This window comes from Lepidochelys kempii, chromosome 4, assembly GCF_965140265.1.
Source record: "Lepidochelys kempii isolate rLepKem1 chromosome 4, rLepKem1.hap2, whole genome shotgun sequence".
Classification (NCBI taxonomy): domain Eukaryota; kingdom Metazoa; phylum Chordata; order Testudines; family Cheloniidae; genus Lepidochelys; species Lepidochelys kempii.
In genome coordinates, this window is record NC_133259.1 from 39,105,572 (window position 1) to 39,131,069 (window position 25,498).

At 38.8% G+C, this 25,498-nt stretch overlaps 1 protein-coding gene across 1 annotated transcript in view; it reads right to left on the minus strand.

Moving 5' to 3' along the window:
• Positions 1–25,498, minus strand: part of PRDM5 (PR/SET domain 5) — a 138,212-nt gene that overhangs the window by 46,491 nt on the left and 66,223 nt on the right. The window contains exons 13-16 of the mRNA XM_073341010.1: positions 22,052–22,212; positions 21,694–21,771; positions 8,625–8,718; positions 1,396–1,479 (exon numbers count right to left, since the gene is read on the minus strand). Of these exons, the coding sequence (XP_073197111.1) occupies positions 1,396–1,479; positions 8,625–8,718; positions 21,694–21,771; positions 22,052–22,212 (417 nt within the window). The remainder of the gene's footprint in view (positions 1–1,395; positions 1,480–8,624; positions 8,719–21,693; positions 21,772–22,051; positions 22,213–25,498) is intronic.

A 25,498-nucleotide genomic window follows, 5' to 3' on the forward strand; every position in this document is an offset into this window, starting at 1 on the left:
CATCTTGTAGGATCAACTCATATACATGCAATGAACTTGTCTTATAAAGATTACTAAAGGCTCGAAAGAAGGGGCATTTCAAGTGTAATATTTTTAAAAGGTGATTTTCAAAGGGACATTGTTGAACTGCAGCTCTGAAATTTCTTGAGTTTAAATCCCTGATTTGAGAGCAGCCTAAAGTTGTTTAGAGTTAAAAAAAATAAAAAATAAAAAAAATAAAATAAAATCCATCACCACACAATTCTGGTGGAACGGAGACAATTCTCCTGGAGAGAAGTGGTTAAGCAACATGGACATCTGGATCACATATGCAACACCCCCTACCAGGTGATCAATAGGGCAGCCCAGAAAGGGAGTTGCAAGAGCCCCTTTTAGTCAGAGATAATGTGGGGTGATGACAGCATTCAATAGCAAGTTGAGATGGACAAAAGGTTAAAAGATAGAACAAAATTATAATCTGTGGCATATGCTTAGAATTTTATCTGTTCTGGAGTGCCTCACTCTTTATACATTTACCTTATACTGCTACCGTTCCACACACTGAACTCCCACTAAAGTAAACAGGAGTTTTATGTTCATAAGAATATAGAGCATTGATTATTATTTTATATATGTACATACAGAGGGAGAGAGAAAGAGAGAGAAAGAAAACACAACAGTCACTAAGAAATGATTCACTGTCTACTGAAATCAATGGCACAGTTCCCATACCAGGGATACTGGGAACAAAAATCACCACACAGGTGGATTATCTTGTGATAATCCACACAAGTGGATTATCTCTAGCACTTTTTCAACTTCCAAATACTGTAAGATAATATTCAGTTAATTATTTATGCCTAAGTGCAGTGTAAAATTATATATTGACTCAGAGGAGACAAAAATCTCATTGCAAATAAGATGCATTTTCCATTTCCCCAATTTTACAGTTATGGGGTCAAATTTTCAAATGTGCCTATGTGGTTAAGGTCAAAAAGGCACTTTTGAAATTGTTACCACTGGATACTAGCAAGGCCAAACCGGGTAATATCAAATGGGTCACTATTCAAGCAGTGAGCTTGGCCAACTACTGTAGCTAATGTTCTGTTTACAAACCCAACAATTAGGCTCAATGGATAAAGCAGACAATAAAGAAGAAAGGTATTTTTACCCTTTCCCTTCCCAAATATTTTTTCATTTGGTTTAACATCAATCATTTAAATGTACTAATGTATGTTCAGGGCTTCAGAAGGGATAAACGAAACCATTTAGTAACAACTTAAATTTCTCTCGTCGAAAGCCAAGCTATTTTATAATGGTTTGAAAGATACAATACAGTTTTTCCAATATTTCTGGTTTCCAATTGGGACCAGAACCATAAAAGCCAAAATTCTTGTAAAATTATATACACTGAACTTAGCTGGATATGAGGGGTGGGGTTATAGTCCTTCATTGGGGTGAGAGAATAGATCTTGCATTGAGACATAATGATTCCATTACCTGCCAAAAAAGGAGAAAAGGTCTTCAACTGTGGTTCATTAAGAGGTGTTTCTTGGGCTGGAGGTTTCTTGTTGAAAGGACCTATACTTCCTACATTCTAATCAGGACTCTAACTGGACATGATCTGAACACAAGTGGCCAAGTATTTCTGTATTTTGTTTTTGCTCCCCTGATTATAAAAACAGAACCTTTGTGTTTGTGGATGTTCCCTAGCCAAGAGGCAACACTTGTATACCCTCGGCTACGAGGGAGGACCATAACGGCTTTTCTGTGATTCAACCAAATGAGTTTCCTACTCTCAAGCAAAATTAGAACTACCAAAAGGGAAATCCTGAAAAACTGTTCTTTCCAAAAAAGAAAAGGGATCAGGTTGTTTAACCAGACCTTTTAGTATTTTTTCATTTTTACATACTCAGCTATCCCTTATTCTTTGGCATTAGAGCGACAATAGGGAAAGTCTGTTCTTGGAGATTTCTAGTTTAATTTTGCAGAATGTAGAGGTTTGAAGAGTCTAGATTAGTTTCAGATAAGCATCCAACCAGGATGGACCATCAAAAGCTTCATCATATGGTAGGAGTTTTGTCTGTTTGTTTTAAAAGTCAAAGGCTGATCAGAAATTACAATTCTGCAAAAGTCAGTAAGTTATTTGAATTGTTGCAATAAAGGAAGAACCAAATTAATAATCAGACATAGAACATTACTAGTTTTATAATCAAATTAATAATTTTAGCCATAACTCTACCAAACATTACTTAAAACAACGAGAACAGCTCAAGTTTAATTCTTTGCACCTATCAGTGGAATGGAATGATTTTGCTTCCCCAAGAAAGGAGCATTAAAACCTTTGACCTCAGTGAACCCACTGCTGGTATTCTTTTAAACTATACACATTAATCAAACTATTAGGTGTGTAACTCATTTGATCTAAAGAAGTTTCTTGCATTCAAGAAAACTATTCTAAGAATACATCTTTCTCATCCACTACTAGTGGACAACAACAAGCTGACAGCTTCATGAGACTTTACAGGTATTTTTGAAGATATAACTCTTGAATGGAGATAAATAGAATAATGATGTATAAGCTGAAAGGTTTAGGAATGCAGAGTCCTTAGCTTTGGGTCTTAGATTTAAAAAAAAAAAGGAGATCATCTACAGGTTATTGAACAGAGACAACCTATTTAAAGACATTTGGAAGCTGTTCATGGACAAGATATTGATGCATAACGATACTGATATGCAGAGCCAATTCTGCTCTTAACATTAAAGAAATAAATACATTGGGACAACATTTAGGGCCTGATCCAAAGTAACTGGGAGTCCTTCTATTGACTTAATTGAGCTTTTGCTCAGGTTCCTTGGCTAAAAGTGTGTTTTGGGGGGGGGGGGGGGGGAGACGACGACGACAGAGAAAGAATCAAGCCTATCCCTCTATGCTTAACTCATTATCACAGGCATGAATATCTTCAAAAATCTGATGTGCAAGATCATTGATTGTCCATCACCAGCTCCCAAACCCTGTGTATTGGAATTGGTAAAGAATGGAATGACTTTACACTCAGCATGTCCTTGCTACTATGTATTGAAAAAAAGTAGCTGTAAAAATAAACTCATCATACACCAAACCGTGATGCACAACTTCAAATACGGTATCCTAAGAGTTTCTACTCTTTATTTAGATGGCATAATCAATTAGGAGACGAGACACACAATTAGTTTTTTTAAATATGAGACAGTGATTTATTATCACATTTTAATAACTGTGTGTAAAGCTAGACCCAAGAAAGCACAAACAACAGCCGGTATCTGTTAGCACTGAAAGTTGGTTGAAACTTTAGGCAAATAATTAACCTCCTGGCCCTTAGCTTTAAAACCCCAAAAAGCAGTTCATAGAATTTCTTTCACAATTTATGAACAATCAATGGAATTTATGCCACAGTCAGAGGATTCTTTTGCTGAATTAACCCCAGCTCCCTCTGACCCTGAGAAGCCATAAACCAACAGGATATAGCAGGGAGAGAATGTGCTATAGTGTTTCGGCTGACCTACAGAGCGCTGTCTCTGTCATTCCAGAGCTGGAAACCCAGATGATGAATTACAGAGCAACATGCCAGGCTCAGACCCAAACATCCACCTTCTTATACACATGCACACACAGACGGCTTCACTCACCCCAAACTGGCAGTTACAGCTGAAAGGGCAAGTACTGTTAGGCCTCATTTACAGAGTCCTATTCTAAGATAAAAGAGAACAGAAAATTGCTTATTGAGGGAGCGTGCACACATCTGTGAGTAACAACATTTGAGAACATGTACCATGTATTAAATAACAGTGAAGACGTTTACTTTAAATTTTAGAGATGGGTTACTATGCTTGTGAAAGATACTTTGTAAAGCAGGGTCTTTCAAACTGTGGATCATGGTGAGACTGCAAATGGGGTCAAAGTGGGTCACAATAGGTCATATAAAATAAATTCAATATATCATATGGTAATACTGGATCCATAACATAAGACTTGTAATGGTATGTCTCTTTCAGGCCAATGTAGTGTTGTAACCTGAGCATCCCATATAGGAGTTCAGCTGGATTGGTACAGGATGCCAGAGCCCCTACTAATAAAAGAAAATTTGAGCCCATGTGTGCCTGGATTTACCTAAGACAAAACAGGACAAGCCCCACTGAACACAGTTATATACAACATGAATCACCAGTACCCATGCTGAGAGAACGCGACAACCCATGTCACTGAATTGGGACACCAGCCACGTCTGCTGAAATCACTAAGACCTGAAGGCATTTCTGGGACATTCACAACTGTGATGTTCAGTCTTTGTCAAAACTCAGCTCTGGCTGGGGAGGGGTGACCCAGAAAGATGGGATTGTTTCATTCATAGCTCAGAATGAAATGAGATATGCAGAAATGTGATGACAAACACAGGAGGGTATAATTTTGCATTGATTTAATTCAAAACCACAGTGTTTAATGGATGCCAACAGCATGAAGTCTTCAAAATTATTGCAACGTTTAGAAACGATGGTTTCATGTTTAATAAGCAGCCAAGCTCTCTTACTGCTCAGATAATCTCCTAAAAACCTGTCAAGTCTTTCCCAAAGCAGTTAAAAGTAATAAACTTTATTTATTAAAGGCCATCAAAAGAATTCTTGACTTTTTGCACTGCTTTCTGATGACAGGGATTCCCTTCACTGGCAACTCATATTTCCCTTTGCAGTGATGTAGCCCCTCAGAAGGTGAAGCACGACTTTGACCCTTTCAATTAACTGGAGAAGTACAGATTGTCCACAATGAACAGCAATCTCCCCTTTTTGACAACTTCAGTGATTCATCTTGGTGGCACACATGGTCTAACTTTGCTGACATCTTTGGTTACCAGGGAAAAACTGAACTCTTCTCTCTTCCTGGAGAGGGCAGAGCCTCCACAGGCTCCTTTCACCCACAGCCCATTTGCTCCAAGATATTTTTTTTCTTGGGGGGAGAGAGGGGGGAGAAGGAAGGGGTTGCTGCCCTTCACACCTCAGAGAGCACCTGAAGCTCCCATTGGTTGTAATGTTGTGGAAGAAACAGATATGGAGGACAGAAGAAGAAATACAGATACATTAGGGGATAGAAGGAGGAAGAGATATGGGTTGAAGCTTGTGGATGAAAGTCTTGCAAGGTTTTGAAAAGTTGGGTTGTCAGTGAAAGAACAAAGAAAAAGAGAGGGAGGGAAGGAGAGGTTGCACTGCAGTTCTTTATTATTTATTATGCCTACCCTGACCTTAATTTCCTTTTGTATTTTTAGTTTGTTTTTTAATTTTCTTTAGCTAAACTATATACAACTATTTCAGCAGAATTCTCTTTTTTACACCTGCTATGAGGGATAACTTTCACATTCATTAGAGAATAAGAGCTAAACATATAAATTAATTTCATCCTTTTAGCCAGTCCATAAAAGATTTTTGTCTGGCTACATGATCAGATATGGGACTATTGAAATTACCAGTATCCTGCACTGGATGCATTTAGACGTGTAAACTGTATCACAAAACAGCTTTTATCTTAACAGATAGCCATGGTAGAAGAAAGTGATTAAGACTTTTACCAAACATAGTAGAAAGCCAAGTGATTAAACATACACATGCTGTCATCTTCCTGCAACCCAAATTTGTTTATGCAAAAGTGAACAGACTGTCACAGGAAGCCTATTTGTTAACAGCAGCTTTGCATGTCAAACTCAAACCTACATCCTTTCATGCTGGAAGCAAACCATCACTAAAACTTTCAGCTACATGCCAATTACTTGAATTAAATCTGTAGTGGGTGGTAACTGAAATCCGCCAATATGACTAATTTGTTTTTCAGCATGTTTGTATAAATCCTGTGTACACTGAAAATAATAATATGGTTTGGGTGCAATTATGTACACAAGATTATGTGACACACACAAATGGGTATCAGGACATTATAATGAAAGAGACTTTGTGACAAAAACAACTTTGAGTAGAGTTGGGCTTAGGAACAGAATGTTTGGATCTGGATTAGATATAGGATAGGATTGGAATCTGAGGCTGGATCAAGACTAGGGTCTGAATTTGGATTTTATACTGTTGCAATTTTGCACGTTTTTTGGGAGATTTCAAAACCATATCAAAACCAGAACTGGGAAACAGGCCCCTTGTCGTTCTGGATTCAACCCAGAAACCAAAAGATAAGGGTGAAGTTCAGATCTAGGGATTCAAACCCATACTGCTTGATCTGACATTTGAAAGGGCGCAGATTTGAGAGACTCTGATGTTGGCACCCTTTCGTCTATGAAGATTTTAAAATGGTCACAAGAAGTTGCTATGTTTCCATTTTCTCCCAGAGTCATTTGGGCCCGAGAGAAAGTACAAGCTTTAGAATCATTCTATAGTCTGGTGATTAGAGCATTCATCCGGGAGGTGGGAGACCCAGGATCCAGTCCCTCTGCTCCAGTGACCATTTATTCAGAAAGCAACAGCTTCACCAGGAGAGCTTGAGGGAGCTTCACACCAGAATATCCCACAGCCCAATGATTACAGCATTCACCTGAACAGATTCCAGTGTAAATCCCTTTTCCTCCTCAGGTGGAGAGGGGACTTCAGCTGGTGGTCCCCTATAACCCAGCGGAGTACCCTACCCCCTGGGACCTGTTCCGGACTGCCCCCCACCAGCTATTTTGTCTGAACTCACTCAAGGGGACTGATCCAGTAGATGCCCTCTGAGCATGCTTACTGGATTGAGCCCTGCACTCAACTTAGGTGGAGGAATGCCTGCCTTCCCCGGTTTGTGAATTGCTGTGGGGCTTAGGCAGGAGATAGGGGCCCAGGTATCTACAGGGAGGCAGCATGCTCAGAGGCAGAAACATAGACCGCTAGGGAACTTTTACTTTGAAAACTTAGGCATCAAGTGAGTTTGTGCATTGCAGTGATCCCAAAACAGGGACTTTTGTAAATTCAGACCAAAGAGTCTTAACAGGGCAAGAGTGACCCACACCCACTCTCCTAATGCAGCAGATAAGACCCCAAAAGGATCCTTCCACTTGTCCCTAAAAGACAGCCTTAGTAGATTCTAGAATTTGTCTGCAACACATGCCTCTCAATGCATACCACCTTCAAAAAACAAGCTAGGGAACTTCAATGCAGAATGCTGCTAGACACTAAAAAACATGGACTGAACAGAGTCACTGGTTTTATGGCTCATGGCAACAATTTGTAACACATCCTACTGCCTGCTAAAACTGCCCAATCCATTTTAAGTGGTCTCCTACAGCATGTGTGAAACCTTTATGCTCAGAATTCTCTCTCACCTTGTATTTAGCTCAGACACTCTGGTTACCTTCCCCAGACCTGAAGAAGAGCTCTGTGTAAGCTTGAAAGCCTCTCTCAGAAATGAGGACCTCTAGCTGCACCTGCCCAGTTGTCAGGCAGCCAACAATCGCAGCTAGGCCACAGCAGAACCACCTGATTGGTTAAGGCAGTCAGGTGGCTTGCTATTAAACCCAGCAGCTGGGAGGATCAGTGGCTGCATAATGCACACACCCACAGATTGTCTGCCTCCCTGTGCTCACCTTACTCCAAGCCTTGCTCCTGCTTACTCCTACATTACTCCAGCCTAGACCCTGTCGTGCACCCACTCTTGTTCCAGTCTTGCTCATGCCTTGGAACCAGCCCTGCTCCTGCCTCCCTTGCATGAGGTAATCTGGTTCTGACCCTTGGCCCTGGTTCTGACTGTCTGCCTCACTCCTTGGTGCTGGCATTTGGATTTTGACTCAGTTTTGACCTTTGGCTCCAGTCGCCATCTCCGACTCTATTTTGGCCTTGTGCTCAGGCATTTGGACTCCGAGCCCTAGACCTGATTCCTGCTCCACACACTAGACTGCCTATGAGCCAGTCTCCTGCCACCTTGTCCCTTCCACCAACAGAAGCTGATCCAATAAAATATATTCCCTCACCAAACTTGTCTCTCACGCTAATATTCTGGCATGTGTGAAGCGTCTCTCTAACTTCACCTCATCTTGTACTGCCCACAAGAACCAGAAATCACTAACATGGTGATACATTTATAGAATCAGTTTTTGCTTCCAAAGGCGAAAACAACAAAACTGACCATCTAATTTATATGCAATAAATTTTTAGTCAATCAATGTGATTGCATCAATCCAATATTTGATAGCACGATATTCTTTACCATCGGAACTATGGTGATGTCTCAAAACACTAAGGGCCATATTCTGCTTGCCTTACTTATGGGAGTTGTTCCATTCAAGTCACTGGGGAAGATCCTCAACTGGTGCTAACTGTCATAGCTCCACTGAAGTCATGTGAGACTACACAAACAAGGGTAGCAGGATTTTGCTCCAAATTAATCAGGCCAGAACAGCAGGCTGATTAGTAGGAAAGTTCTTTCATGGACAAACAGATGGGTAATCAGATAGTCTAATGGGATTTTTGTAATTGTTATGTTTGAAGCATGGTAGCTGTTAATCAAGTTAATCAGGCAAAAAGAGCACTAAAAATCTCAAAATGCTGTGATAAGTCACCCAGTGTGTAAAACGGTAGTTAGATTGCTAGAAATATTTTTGTTATATATCTAAAGAACTAAGTTCTCTTTACCACATAAGCTACTGTACCTGTATGACTCCGAATATGAACTCTTAATGTTCCATTGCTTGCAAACTTCTGTCCACAATATGGGCAAATTTTCTCCTTTTCCCCTGTGTGTGTCTAGATAGGAAGGAAAGAAAAAAAAAGTTAAGAAGAAAAGAAGATTTTGCATAGCTTTAAAGAATGAGGATCCACAGAAGATTCAATAGACTTGACATTGACCATTTCTCTTTTGTTTTTTTCTCTATTTTATTTTTTTTTCTTCCAAGCTTATATTTCCTTCCACAGTCATTCCATATTTGATTCCATGCCATCAGGCAGAGATTCTAAAGAATTAATCATAGATGTTCTTTTAGTCCACAAAATAGCTAAAGTTTCTAAACTAATCTCATTACTGATTGTAAAATAAACCTGTTTATCAAATCTAACTACAGTTTCACTGAGTTTATAATTCCTTTAATAGTTTGGTTTATAAACATTTGATTAATTTGTATGTGCTTTTGGAAATATCCAATGGGGGGAGGTGACAGGGGACTAAGCAGAAAACTGCTTAGCCAAACCTCTGTCACTCCAGCTCCAATTAAGAGAGGTGAATTGTAGGTGGGCAGATCACCTGGCCCTGATTGGGAAAGCTGGAACAGCTGCTGCCTCATCAGGCTGGGGCTGGATAAAAGTCCCAGGGGAAGGAAGCCAGGGGAGGAGCTGGACAGGCTGTAAGCTGTATTAGAGGGAAGGCAGTGAGGGGAAGCAGAGAGAGCTAGCTTTCCCCCTCTCTCCTGCTGGTGGCCTGTAAGAAGGGGACTATGTGTATGGTGGAAAGGTGGTGGGAACACAACCTGTAAATAAAAGCATCAGGTGAGCACTGTACCAAGGGTCTCTGTGTGACTTTCTCAGCCCAGTGGGGGCAGGAGCCAGGAAGGCCCTGCTGGGACCTCGCTACATGGGAGCAGGATATTTTCAGTGCCAAATACTATTTCCAGTACAAAACAGGAAATAGTGCCTTGATTTCTTCAAGGCAGCATTAACCTCAATAAAATAAGCCCACTGCCTAAAAGCTTGTGTTTTTGTCTAGTCTTATTTTATTTTATTACAAAATAGACTACAGTTTGATTTGTCCTTTAGATAATTGTTTCTCTAGGAAAAAGAACTGGAATTGGTGTGTGAGGGAACTTTCTCCACAACTTCTGGTTCTAACTGGCTTATGAGATCTAATTGTAACATAATTTGGAGCAGAGTTTAAATATAACTCAACAAACAGACAGTCCTTCAACATACAAAACTCTAATTCACTTCAATGCATATAGGTTGCAAGATGGACCCTATGTATTTAATGAATAATAAATATTAGATTAATCAATTTATGGAAATTTCTGTAAAATATTTTTGTGCATCTCATACTTTGATAAGGAATCTATTCAAGTGTATATTTCATAGTATGCTTGTGTTAACTGGCAGCTTTGGAAGAAAAAAGTCTGTTTCAAGGCAAGAATTGCTATAAACCCATTATGAACATCTGTGGACACAATTTCAAATTCTACACAGTTATTTTCATATGTATCTCCATTTGCAAGACAAACCGTGAAAGACTGTGTTCTTGTGGTATTTCCAGTTTGAACCAAATGATGCAATGCTGGAGATCTTATAAAAATCAGTCTTTCTTGCGAGATGTTCATGAACCCTAAAAAGTTGAGAACCACTCAGCATCTTTTGAGGTTAGACCATAGTTCGCTATTTTTTATTCAGAACATTTTAGTCTATATTTTGAATACTCAAAATTATTTGGACTACTATCCGCTGGCTTAAAAACAGCAAGAAAAACCCCTTAATTTGGTCCACATTTCGTGTAAAAAGATCAGCTCTATCATTTATGTATGTCACCTAAATTTACTTGAGTGACATACATAAATTAAGGTTTCAGAGTAGCAGCCGTGTTAGTCTATATTCGCAAAAAGAAAAGGAGTACTTGTGGCACCTTAGAGACTAACAAATTTATTTGAGCATAAGCTTTCATGAGCTACAGCTCACTTCATCAGATGCATTCAGTGGAAAATACAGTGGGGAGATTTATTAAGAAATCAGATCTGAAAAATACAGATTGCCATGTTTAGGCAATACTGAAGACAAGAAATTATAGCTATTTGGAGTTATTTTTGTATGCAGTTATATTTTCAGACTGCACTTCCTACTCCAACAGCTATATTCCAGGTTTACCAAGATAAGAGTTAATATTTTTATTGTATAAATAAGAAAAATGTTAGTTACGGTTAGTCAAAAGGCTATGTGCGTGTGTGTACACACACATACTAAATTCCCTGTGGATAATAGAAGAGCCCACTCCTCCCCTGGGTAAACTGCTTTCATCATTATCTGAAAGAGCAGCACATTTCTTGAACTTCAGCTTTTCTGTATCTTATTATCAGATACATTTTACCATGAAAACACTAACTTGTCTTCTTAAACTTAAAGTAACTGATAATCTAATTAAGACTATAAACTTCACCATCAGTCATACACAGATAGAACACATGACTTTCTTGAGGTCTCTTTGTCCCTCCCAATAATTTTATTCCTACAATGATTAAAAATTCAATTTCTAGGTTTACTTTCCTTATTAAAAGCCTTACTGAGATATATAATGTTGACATAGCTCAGCTTATCAAATGCATCAGCATAGATAAAACACAGTCGGATCAGAAAGTTAAGACTGTGCTTACTGGCCAATACCTTTACCTATCAACTATAAAAACCAACCTAGAGTGATGTACTGAGCATTTGCAATTTTCACTGACTTCAATGGGAACTAAGAGCATTCAGTATTAGAGGTAGTGTTCAGTACCTTTGCATAATTGGCCCTTTTATGGCTAGAATGTCATACTGCCATATTGTACAGCTATTTTGAAGGAACAAAACTACCACCCTGAACATAAAGGTAACGAAAGGACCACTTTGCAGTGAAAGCTGTGGGTGTGGATTCTTGCAGATTTTCACATATTGCTCTGAGGCCCCAGTTCAGGAAAGCATTTTAAGCATATGCTTAAGTATGTGCTTAATGTTAATATGGATATTTTCCTTAACTGGGGTCTAACAGTATAGCTCAAACTAACCTGGAGAAGATGCTCTCCCATTCGATTCTAAACATTCTATGTTGCTGAAACTAACAGCACAGATTGATTTACATTGAACAGCAACTTATTCCACACCTAAGCACATTTACTGAATGTGACTACTCATAGTGGAAGGTACTACTCAAAGACAGGAAGGATGTCAAAATCTGGCCCCTATTTCATTTGTTACTTTATCAATTATTGACGGTAACAATTACAGTCACTTGAAGTTATTTGACTGTACTTGCATCTAAACTGTGTATTTACTACGCATGATATCAGGATTATCTAGACAAAAATGTTTTCAATACAAAAATAAAAGGTAACATCAAAATATTGATTGTGAAAAAGCAGAAAACATTCAATAAGCTCAAACTGATTCTCTTCCCACAATGAAAGGCTGAAATATTTGAACATATATTGTGAAGCTTGTTGGAATTAAAAGGGATTCTACCTAACAGTTACAATGTGATCACAACCATGTTATCTTACGAATAACCTAAACACTGGGAAACAGCAACTCCCATCTCAGGGCTACCACTAGCCTTCTTTTCTGAATAAAGATTTATCAGTCTACTGAATTGTATACAGACAGGATCGTGTCTACCCTTCTCTGGGGAGTTGTTTGAAAACATTAACATTCTTCATTTAGGATTACTGACTGTATTTCAAATGGGACAGCAGAGGTAAGATTACTAAACCATTCATCCCACTGACAAATTCAGTTTTTAAAACTTTGCATTTAATTCTTCGCAGGTCAGAAAAATAATTCTCATTTTGATTGAAAAATCCTCAGCCATTATAAAGTTATACATTCTTTAGTCTTCAGTAAATACCTTAACTCACATGGTATGCATTATACTGTAGTCGAAGTTAAAGTAAATGGGATACAATTTCAAAATCCAACAAACACGCACTTTTCTCTCCATGACGCCAGGGATATGAATGTTAAATCCATCTTGATTAGGATAAGGTTGTTTAGAAGTTTTATATATCTTCTATGGCAACATTGGGGGAGTCCAGATAGACAACTACTAATTCATTCAGAATAACCAAAAAAATCACAGTATTCCCTGAAGCAATACATAACTTCCGCAGGAGTTCTTGGTTGCTCAAATACATGGCCAGTCTTATTTATAATAGCAGCTCAAAATGGTAGTGGTTACAATAGAGAATGAACCAAAGAGACCAATGGGATAAAGGATAGGTACTTCTCATTTTTTAAAATAAAAACTAATTATCTGTTTTTTAATTAAAAAAACAAATATTTTTAGGAATATGTTTAAAGTCTGGTATTTATTTAGTATTTATGATCCTCAGATCTCATGATTCATCCTTAGCAGGATCTCTTAACAAGGAAAAAAGAGAAAATTAATAAGAAAGCATTAAAAAAACCTCAAACCCTGCAATCTGGATCTTAGATACACTATGGATCAATTCTCCATTCAAGTTTGTGTGACTAATACATGTGGATGAAAAGAAAAATAAAGAACAATAAGTCCCTTCGTTGGGACTTACTTCGCGTCTTAGATTTAACTTCTTCATGTCATCTGGGGTTAAAATGAGAGTGTGTTTTTAATAATTATCTTAACAATAAAAACTGTTTAAATTACGAGTCACATGCCCTGAAGTTCTCACTCTGTCCTTACTGCAGCAAAACTCCATTGACTTCAAAGGAATATTTGCTGGAGTGAGGACTAAGTTAAAACTTTAGAATTTGGCTGTTTGACTCTTATACAATTTTCTATTTTATGATACACAGAATACTTAGTGATAACAGTAAGACAGACACACTTTCAAATCAACCCAGTTCTTCAGAAGGTAAAGGACTAGTTTGGATGGGGGGATTTATAGTTAGGACAACAGTTCTCTTTGGAGACATTGGGCCTTAAGGTCATGGCTACAGTGTAAAGTGATATACAGCTGTCACAAGGACTTTATTCACCTGGTAACAGTTACAAAGTTATTATTAGAATCATAGAATATCAGGGTTGGAAGGGACCTCAGGAGGTCATCTAGTCCAACCCCCTGCTCAAAAGCAGAACCAATCCCCAATTAAATCATCCCAGCCAGGGCTTTGTCAAGCCTGACCTTAAAAACTTCTAAGGAAGGAGATTCTACCACCTCCCTAGGTAACGCATTCCAGTGTTTCACCACCCTCCTAGTGAAAAAGTTTTTCCTAATATCCAACCTAAACCTCCCCCATTGCAACTTGAGACCATTACTCCTTGTCCTGTCCTCTTCTACCACTGAGAATAGTTTAGAACCATCCTCTCTGGAACCACCTCTCAGGTAGTTGAAAGCAGCTATCAAATCCCCCCTCAGTCTTCTCTTCTACAGACTAAACAATCCCAGTTCCCTCAGCCTCTCCTCATAAGTCATGTGTTCCAGACCCCTAATCATTTTTGTTGCCCTTTGCTGGACTCTCTCCAATTTATCCACATCCTTCTTGTAGTGTGGGGCCCAAAACTGGACACAGTACTCCAAATGAGGCCTCACCAATGTCGAATAGAGGGGGACGATCACGTCCCTCGATCTGCTTGCTATGCCCCTACTTATACATCCCAAAATGCCATTGGCCTTCTTGGCAACAAGGGCACACTGCTGACTCATATCCAGCTTCTCGTCCACTGTCACCCCTAGGTCCTTTTCCGCAGAACTGCTGCCTAGCCATTCGGTCCCTAGTCTGTAGCTGTGCATTGGGTTCTTCCGTCCTAAGTGCAGGACCCTGCATTTATCCTTATTGAACCTCATCAGATTTCTTTTGGCCCAATCCTCCAATTTGTCTAGGTCCCTCTGTATCCTATCCCTGCCCTCCAGCGTATCTACCAGTCCTCCCAGTTTAGTATCATCCGCAAATTTGCTGAGAGTGCAATCCACACCATCCTCCAGATCATTTATGAAGATATTGAACAAAACCGGCCCCAGGACCGACCCCTGGGGCACTCCATTTGACACCGGCTGCCAACTAGACATGGAGCCATTGATCACTACCTGTTGAGCCCGACAATCTAGCCAACTTTCTACCCACCTTATAGTGCATTCATCCATCCCATACTTCTTTAACTTGCTGACAAGAATACTGTGGGAGACCGTGTCAAAAGCTTTGCTAAAGTCAAGAAACAATACATCCACTGCTTTCCCTTCATCCACAGAACCAGTAATCTCATCATAGAAGGCGATTAGATTAGTCAGGCATGACCTTCCCTTGGTGAATCCATGCTGACTGTTCCTGATCACTTTCCTCTCATGTAAGTGCTTCAGGATTGATTCTTTGAGGACCTGCTCCATGATTTTTCCGGGGACTGAGGTGAGGCTGACTGGCCTGTAGTTCCCAGGATCCTCCTTCTTCCCTTTTTTAAAGATGGGCACTACATTAGCCTTTTTCCAGTCATTCGGGACTTCCCCCGTTCACCACGAGTTTTCAAAGATAATGGCCAATGGCTCTGCAATCACAGCCGCCAATTCCTTTAGCACTCTCGGATGCAACTCATCCGGCCCCATGGACTTGTGCACGTCCAGCTTTTCTAAATAGTCCCTAACCACCTCTTTCTCCACAGAGGGCTGGCCATCTATTCCCCATGTTGTGATGCCCAGCGCAGCAGTCTGGGAGCTGACCTTGTTAGTGAAGACAGAAGCAAAAAAAGCTTTGAGTACATTAGCTTTTTCCACATCCTCTGTCACTAGGTTGCCTCCCTCATTCATTAAGGGGCCCACACTTTCCTTGGCTTTCTTCTTGTTGCCAACATACCTGAAGAAACCCTTCTTGTTACTCTTAACATCTCTTGCTAGCTGCAGCTCCAGGTGCGATTTGGCCCTCCTGATTTCATTCCTACATGCCCGAGCAATATTTTTATACTCTTTCCTGGTCATATGTCCAACCTTCCACTTCTTGTAAGCTTCTTTTTTATGTTTAAGATCCTCTAGGATTTCACCGTTAAGCCAAGCTGGTCGCCTGCCATATTTACTATTCTTTCGACACATCAGGATGGTTTGTCCCTGTAACCTCAACAGGGATTCCTTGAAATACAGCCAGCTCTCCTGGACTCCTTTCCCCTTCATGTTAGTCCCCCAGGGGATCCTACCCATCCATTCCCTGAGGGAGTCAAAGTCTGCTTTCCTGAAGTCCAGGGTCCGTATCCTGCTGCTTACCTTTCTTCCCTGTGTCAGGATCCTGAACTCAACCAACTCATGGTCACTGCCTCCCAGATTCCCATCCACTTTTGCTTCCCCTACTAATTCTTCCCGGTTTGTGAGCAGCAGGTCAAGAAAAGCTCCCCCCCTAGTTGGCTCCTCTAGCACTTGCACCAGGAAATTGTCCCATCCCCCTTAGAGATGGGCTTAAGTTTGGATCTAGATTCAGATCTGAATTTCCTCAAAGTGCAAGGGGCTGCAGGAATGTACTTTTAGACAAAGGGCTTAGTACATGTCTAATTATTATGTAACCTCTTAAAATCTTATATGGTGTTTTACTGGCTATCACTTGGTAGACCCTTCAGGATTTTCCCCTGCATAATTAGACCAACGTTGCACACACAAAAATCATCATCCAGTGACCTCGGTTTGACAACAGTATTTATATTTCTCAAATAAAGGATTTAATGTGCTTTTAAAACAAATGTTATACGCAGATTATGAGAAATATCTTCCATCAGACATCAATGCTGTAAATTTGTACCTACAGTTTTCATTACTGTTAATTGCACCCATAAAAGACACAATTACTTTAAACATCTGCATGAGCACAAGCTGAACAGACAGACATCTCTCAGATTTGCACACAAAGCAACTGCATTTTGCAACCACAAACTGTATCTTTTGAGGAGGGACATATGATTGTGTCCACAAAATTAGAAGCCATTTTTCAAAATGTTGACTCATATATAATTATGTCTCTGTGTGCACATTATATAGATATATATATACATACATACATATACACACATACACACACAAATATATAAAAGATGTGTATGTGCAACCTATGTAAGTATTCCTATGACACTGATCACTGTATAGTTAGTATCAGAGTTCTTAGATAAATTATACAGATTCAAATCTACATGCACAAACATACCAGCATAGATTCATATTCATCAAAGAAGGAGCAAATATTACCATTTAATTCAAACTTTGAAAAGATAAAAACTAAGATTAAATTCTGTCATCATTAGCACGTCTCTGAAATGTTTTTGTAGCTTCAGAAATTCAGTTAAAACCAATTAAAAGAAACAGATGCCATTATCTTTAAGTACATGAGATATTTTGTATGATATTTACATCCTTAACATTTTCCATTTTTTCCACAAACCATATTAGTGTGGGGATCAGAATTCTATACTACTTGCCATCTCAGCTATTTTAAAATGAAGGCATAACAAACTTCAAAACAGAAAGATACATACTACACAGTAGAGTCTGATTCTGAAGTCACTTCTCAGGTTTTACACATGCAAAGCTCCTATGAACTTCAATAGGAGATTTGCCTGCAAAAAGATTTAATAAAGGACTTCAGATCAGTGTTGAAGAGATGCACTTGAAATTAAAGTTAACCTTGTAATAGAAAAATTAACAGGAAATAAACCAAAAGCTTCAAAAACAGGCACACAGGCATCTTTTTTAGGCCACGATCCTGAGATTTGTTTAGTGGCTTTGTCTCCTACTTGTTCCAATGGGAGTTAAATGGTTCAGCATCTTGCTGCATGGGGCCCTTAATAAAGAAATGACTGATCATTTGTAAACAGTTACAATAGACATAAGAAAAGAATAGCTAAGAAGCACAATGTATTTCTACACTAGCTAATCACCTTTGGACTCCTGTGTTCAAACCGTGTCTGAGACCAGTCATGGGTGAAAAGGGTTTGGCAGCTTTTTCTGGTCTTCAAAGAGAATTAGTTAAACAAAACAAAACCATTCCATAGTTTGCAGGATGTCCATCTTCATCTGAAAACTGCTTAAAACTGGAAAGCAAAGATGTTGTAGGCCATACACAGAAGTGACAAGGAAGGTCTACATGAATAAATGCTTACAGCGTGCCTCGCTCTAGCCAGTACTGCAGATGTTCAAAATTAAAGAAAAAGAGCTGGCATAACGCTTTGTGAAGGGGAAAAGACCTACATATTAAAGAACATTCTGAATGATGACATTGTTTTGCCAAGACAGAATTGCAAGTCTGAGGTTCTGCTTGGGTAACAGACAGGAAGAAACCAGGAGAAAAAACAGCAACTGAGACACAGCATTTGCCTACAGCTAAAGAAAAGATGTGATGATATTGGGTTTTTTGGGAACCTGAAACTCAGAAGTCACTTCCTGGAAGTGGGACTGGAGTTCCATCATTCATCAGTCCTACTGAGCATATCAAGGAGTTACATTCTTTCCAAGTATAATACTGGAAGCAAGGGCTGATTAAAGGAAGAAATGGATTGGTCAGGTTATCCCAAGAAACTTCTAGCAGTGTGTATAATTAATAGGAATAAACTTATTTCCTCATTATGTTTTGACAGCGTTAAGGGCAAGTTAGCATTTTCATAGCTACAGCTATAAACATATGCGCGCTGTGTTTTAGGTAAATAGTGTCCCCAGAAGAGTTTTTTTTTAAAAGACTCTTCTATTTGTTCCTTAGATTTAGTTTACATAAATAATATTTATTATATAATATAAAGTATATTAATATAATAAGTTAATAAATTAATAGATTTAAAGTATTAAATATTATTTATAATATTCTTCCTTTTAGAAATTATTTAAACATATACATTTAAACATAATAGCATATGTTACAGAGAATAAAGTAGCTCAACTTTGATCTACCCTCAAACTCTCTATGCAATTAAACAGTACCTATGAAGGGATCAGGGTTTCCAGTCTGCTGAACGACTACATGCATAAAGGATTGGACAGTGGCAGCATAAACTATTCCTATAACCCTCTTAGGCCCATCTTTTTATAGGTGGATTCTGCTATTTATGTAGCATTCCATGAAAATCTTATTTTAAAAATAATTTTTTCCTGTACTCTCAAAAAAACCAAAACAAAACAAATCACACACAACCCTGATGATACATGGTAAATGAGAAAGGTCACAAATTCTTTTTTCCACACATTTTCGGTCTCATTCATTAAAATGGAAAGAAAAAAATGGAAAAAATTACTTAGATTATTTTTAGATTTTACACACGGTTTTACAATCTATATATTTATTCTTAACCACAATAATATGAATTTGATTTTCTTGACTAGAAGATCACAATTTTAAATTTACTTTGTTTACTCAACATATCATTACTAATTAAAAATCAATCAGAGATATTGAAAGCAAACCATTTTGTTGTGGTATCTCAAAGTAGTGCAGTTTCAAACAAAAATCTAATTAAGTAGCCATTTGATGAGCATGATGATCTTTGTCGGAGGAAGAGCAGATCATCATTGTACTGAAGAATTCATATCTTATTCTACTATTTTAATCTGCTCTAAAACAGTAAATTACAAGTGAAGCTTTCAGCAAACGTGCTTCATTTAGTCATCATAACCAACTGACTATAAACCAGCATTAACACAAAAGCATAAAAAAGCACATACACACACTACACTATTCAGCACTGGGTGAAATTGGTTAATGTTTTTTCACAAAAATCTAGCATCCATTTTCTTGAGGGGGCACGGCTGGCCGAAGTTTTTAATGTTTGATAGGCACATCCTAAAGAGTCACATCCTGTGAGGATCCATGGAACTAGAACCCAAGTTTGCAGAGCCTGGGACAGCTGACATTCCCACATTGCCAGCAGAAGGTCATACAGAGCCACATCCAAGGAACACTGTGGAGATTTGGTGGTACTTCCTGCGGAGCCTAAAGGAGATCTAGTGATAGCATCCTGTGGCCTTCTGATTGGCCCATGCCCACTATTTAACCCTGGAGGTTTCCCAGGAAGTTGTCCAGACAGCAGCACAGACTTCTGGCCTATTGTGACTTCAGATCTCACCTTGCTTTCTGATCTCCAGTCTCTGACCCAGCCTGACCCTAACCCTGACTCTAGCTGATCAATCCTGGCTCTCGTGATTACTCTGATCCCTGCTTGCTGACTACACTTTGTGGCCATCTTTGACTTGTGGACACCAGCCCAGCCAGGACCATTAGGCCAACTGCCTACACCCTGTCCTTTGCACATCCCCAAAAGAGGGAAGATGGAGCAGAAAGAAAATGGAACCAGATACAAGAGGAAGAACTAAACAAAGATAAAATGTGGAAAAGGAACAGGAACTCTCCAAACTCCCCACCCCCAGCTCTGTTGAAAAGCTTAAATACAAGATACCCATCATCTACTAGTTTTCACAAGTGTCCCACCCTAGAGATGTGTTTTTCTATTGCAGCTTTCTCTCAGTACCGTTTTCTGGCTTTGTGTTAACAAGCCAATTTTAAAATTCTTCATCGGTAGTAGCAGTGTGGAAGCTATAGCATAGTAAAGGTTCAGATGCCACTACGTCCATCAAAGGTAACTATCAAAAAATACTATTTTCTCATCTATGCACTATTGTAATATAAATATTAAATATTTTAATATAAATATTAAATATGAAATAGTAATACAATATGTATTTAAATGTAAGTAAATGAGATAACTGTGACATCAAAACAGATACCAGTAAATTAAACAAATGGAGATCATCAATGCACTTAAATATATTTAAGTAAAGTATATTTAAAACTGTAAAAACCAAAAAACCAAAAAAAAACACCAAAAAAATCTGTTCTATCCTTAACTGGCCCCTTTACTATTTGTAATTTGTGACTGCGTGCTTGGTGCCATACAAAGCTAAGATGATGATGCAATCCACTATGTTCAAGAATTCAGAGGTCTGAGATCAAGCCCAGGCTCTGAGGTGGGCTGAAGGCTGTGTGCTAACACATACACAAGCACTGACTATAAGACAACATAAGGACAGAGTGGCAACAAACTTTAAATTCCCTTTTGTAATTAGTTTGTATAAGCATCCTCAATGCTAAACTCACTAGCATGATAATTAGGGTCCTACCGAACTCACAGACATGAAAAACACGTCACAGACCGTGAAATCTCGTCTCTCGCCTGTGAAATCTGGTCTTTTGTGTGCTTCTACCCTATAGCATACAGATTTCATGGGAGAGACCAGCGTTTCTCCAATTGCGGGTCCTGACCCAAAAGGGAGTTGCGGGGGGGGGGGGGTGTCACAAGGTTATTTTAGGGGCGTTGTGGAATTGCCACCCTTACTTCTGTGCTGCCTTTAGTGCTGGGGAGCTGGAGAGCGGCAGCTGCTGACTGAGACCCCAGCTCTGCAGGCAGCAGCGCAGAAGTAAGGGTGGCCATACCATACCCTGCCCTCTTTCTTCTGGGATGCTGCTGGTGGTGACTCTGCCTTCAGAGCTGGGCTCCCAGCCAGCCGCTCTCCAGCTGCCCAGCTCTGAAGGCAGCACCGCTGCCAGCAGCAGCGCAGAAGAAAAGGTAGCAGTACCGCGACCTCCCCCTACAATAACCTTGTGACAGCCTCCTCCTCAACTCCTTTTTAGGTCAGGACCCCGACAGTTACAACACCGTGAAATTTCAGATTTAAATAGCTGAAATCATGAAATTTACTATTTTAAAAATCCTATGACGGTGAAATTGACCACAATGAACTGTGAATTTGGTAGGAACCTAATTATAATGTAAATAATCAGTGCTTCACATAGTCTCACGGTTAAATTGCTGTACATAAATACCACAATTACACTTGGTTTTGCTGTTAATCCATAAAACAAAGTTATAAAGGTTTGTGTTTTATGCATACATATACACAAGCGTGTGGGTGCCAATTCAAACTGTAAAGTTAAGAACACATACACAATGTTTTTTAGCAGATTCTCTCCTATTCTATATTTGGTGGCAGCACTGGAGACCATTTATTACGGCTGGTCATTTTGTTCAGTTATTTTCTCCACATTCACTCCTATTAACATCTACTTAAGTTGACACCTTACCTCTGGCCAGGAAGGTGAGCAAGTGGCCTCTTCTAAAGCTGACACCAATGCCGCTCTATGGACTGGTAGATAGGAGTGCTGTAAGAGCAGTGCAACAAGTCACCTCTGCAACACACCCAATGCTGGAGTGTTTAGAAAGGACTTTTACCTATGAACCTTCTAGACTCTGGATGCCACCAGCAACCCCAGTATTGAAATAAGCAAACATTATGTTTGTTCTCGTTAACAATAATGGATAACTTTTTACTGAAAAAAAAACACCATACAGGAACATTGAGGGATATTTTGTTTAGTCACAGTCTTGAGGGTAAACAAACAAGGAAATGAATGAAAATTCAGTGGAGTTGATTATACTCACTTTTTTATGACTCTTAAGCACTGAAGGTGTAACAAAGGCTTTGTCACACAGATCACATTTATATTTCTTATGTCCATCATGCACAACTTGGATGTGAACATTTAACGTGTCCTTCCTTTTGAAGGTAGCATCACAGTGATCACACTTGAAGGTCCTCTCACCTTATAAAATAGAAAAGCAAGGTATAAACACACCAGCTAACGTCAGGAATCATGTTAACTCTCTAATCCCTTGAGAAAGGGAACACGGTGCACAAATCTGCCACATGGAGGAAGTTGTACTGACATATGTCCCTGGAAACTGAAAGAACACCATATCCAATATAAATTTTTATTTAAGAAAGCAGAATGTAATCACCCAAATAATTTAGCCAGGAAGTTGGGATTAACCTCTCTACCCTTGCCGAAAGTGAATGATTTTGAATAACAACACATGGTCAGGACCAGGTTTATATCTAATCTGAAAAGCAGCATGCCCAACACCGTAAGTCTCTAGCTATTATGGTCGCAAAGAAAAATTTCAAAATGTTAAGTTATATAACTGATGCAGAGACGCCTGCTTGAGTTAGCACAGAATCCCTAACAATAGCTTTGAGATCAGAACAGCCTCATTCATTTCCATGAATGCTAACTCAGATACCAGTGATGATATTTTAATTGTCATCAAAGCGAATAAAATAAAGGAGAGGAAGTATCATATTATGAAAATCTACACAGAATTTTTGATAAAAAAAATCCAAGAAGGTGAAACTGGAGATAAACAATTACAAAATCTTACTGTTCTTATTACCTTAAATATAGAAGTGAATTTCAGTCTCCTGCTGAGTATATTACTATGTATTGAGCTATAAAATGAAATTCATTCAGAAACCCATCATACTTAAAACATCTATACGCCCACAAAATCTTGGTAAAAACAGGAAATCAAGGTGCATCTGTCCTGAAGTAACTTCCATGCATTTGCATAAAAAACAAAGAACAGTCAAAGTGAAAAGGAAGTCAAAGGAAGTCATCATCCCCTGGAACTCCTACTTCCCAATCCAGTTTTTTGATCTGCAGGCTCCTGAACCCTGGCAAGGATACTTTCTCAATACCACTTATTAGACAATACAGCTATCTCAGTTCCACTGGGTTCAGTTTTCCTTGTGCATTCTGGGCTAAGTCCAAAGGCCAATGAATGGAAAGTCTCCCATTTACTTCAATGGCCTTTGGGTAAAGACCACTCTGATAGTACATGCCAATGGTGCTGAAATACTCATTTCCTTATTGCATAACTTTACTTTTATGACACCATATTAACCCACCTCTCCACTGACATTGCTATTTAAAGACGTAACTATTATAAATTAAACATTTCCTTTTTCCATTAGCAACAGCCCTCCCTCATAACAGACTCTACTTGTCATGGAAGTAGATCTTGTACCCATTCTCTTCTGGTAAGCAGCATTATCCAACCCAGAGAGCCAATAAAGATTAAAACTTCTTTTAATGGTTCAGCAAGTACACTTGGGCATCCTTCAACCTACAGAACCTCATTTTCTCTTTCCAATAACATCAATCGTTAAAAATGTATTCACTTTGCAGTTGGGAGCAAAAGCAGCATCGTCTGAGGCAAATGAAGACAAGATCTTACACCAAAACTGCACCAAAATATTGAATGAAATTCTTCATTCTCTACCTTTAAAACTCGTGGCCTGATGTCTCTTTTGGAATCCCTTTCTTTAGTAACATCAACCTGTGTTACGTGCAAGTAAAGTCAATTAACATTCTGATTAAAGTAATTTGCAAGCTCTTACTGCTTCATTAAAGAAAAAATACTGAAAACATTTAAATGTAATCACTACAATCAGCTTCAGTTCTGTATTTCCACAATGTTATAACAATTCTAACAAATACAATTCCATTTTAAAAATGTTTTAATGTTCTTTTAAGGTTCTAAAGTGAAGCACCCAAAAGTTAGAAATGCCAAAACTGAGGCTGTAGACACAAACTTAACTCTGTCCCCTTGTGTGCACACTTTATGATATAGTCAAGTCTTTAATTGCATAGACTATATACTATTTTTTTTCCAAAATACATTAATGGATCCTGTAAGGTGCTATGTACTCACCTCAATCCAGTAAAGCACTTAAGCACACAGAAGTCAATGGGTCTACTAACAAGCTTAAAGTTAAGCACATATTTTTAAGTGTTATGCAGGGTAAGAGCCAGAATGTACAAGATGGATAGCGCTCAGTGAACAAAGAAGCTATTCAATAATTTTTTCTAAGCCTCATTATTCAGTGTGTGGCCCCATACTTCATTAACTGCATGCCATCCAAACAGTGTACTGAATAGGGAATTTTTCCCTTTTTTTATAGACTTTTTTCTACTTTATTAATCAATTTATCCTCACAACACACCTTCATTAATCATGGAAGACACAGGAAAACTTTCCTAACCAACATACTCCTGCACCAAAGCAATAGAACATTGGTAGACAGTTATGGAGGAGATTTTCAAAAGCCCCTACAGGACTTAGGAGCACTAGTATATCTGATTTTCAAATCGGACTTATGCACCTAAATCCCTTAGGTACATTTGAAAATCTCCTACTAAATATTTGCATTACAAAATCCACTGTGCATAGTATATTTTTTTTACAGTACACAAAGTATTACACCTCATTACTTTGATAAATCACGAACAATTTTCACTAGACTACTGTAAAGCAGGTCTGCAGGCTAGGAACTCTCTCTGAGCCAAATTTCTTCCACCTACTACTTATGCTCTAGAGCTATTAAAAAAAAAGTAATTTCATACATACAAAATGGGGAAAGTATTTCCATTCTCTATTTTCAAGTCAATAGACGTTGGCTCTGTTGGATTGAGGGGAAGTCAACTTTAAAATTAAAAACAAACATACTAATCAGGATTTTCTGCCTTTAGTCCAGAAAAAGCTAGAGAATAAAAGTGAAAATGCATCTTACTTTCTTGTGACAGTGCACAGGGAGGGGAGTGTTTCTCACACAGCTAGAACCCAAACTACACAGAGCTTTACCATGCAAAATCTGTACCTATAATTGCATCCAAAAGCAAAACAGGAAAGCAATGGAGCACTGGTATAATATACCCAAAAATATCTTTCCCCAAGATGTACTGATCATGTTGAATGGCTTACATGGGACTCACGCCTCATGGGCTTTGCTCTCCCCATTGCTGTGCTCTCCTTCTGGTACAGATTATAAGGAGCATAGGCCTCATCTTGTTTTTTGGAGAGAAGCATTCCCCAACTTTCACTCCTACAAATTCTGCTGCTGGACACAGTAGCAAGAGCTTTTTAATTTTTTATTATTATTATTAGGTTTTTGCAAGTGTAGTTGTCTACTCTGGAAAGTGAGTATGTAAAAATCATGTCTTCTTGCTCAGTGGATCTTCCTACATATGTATGTATGTATGTATGTATGTA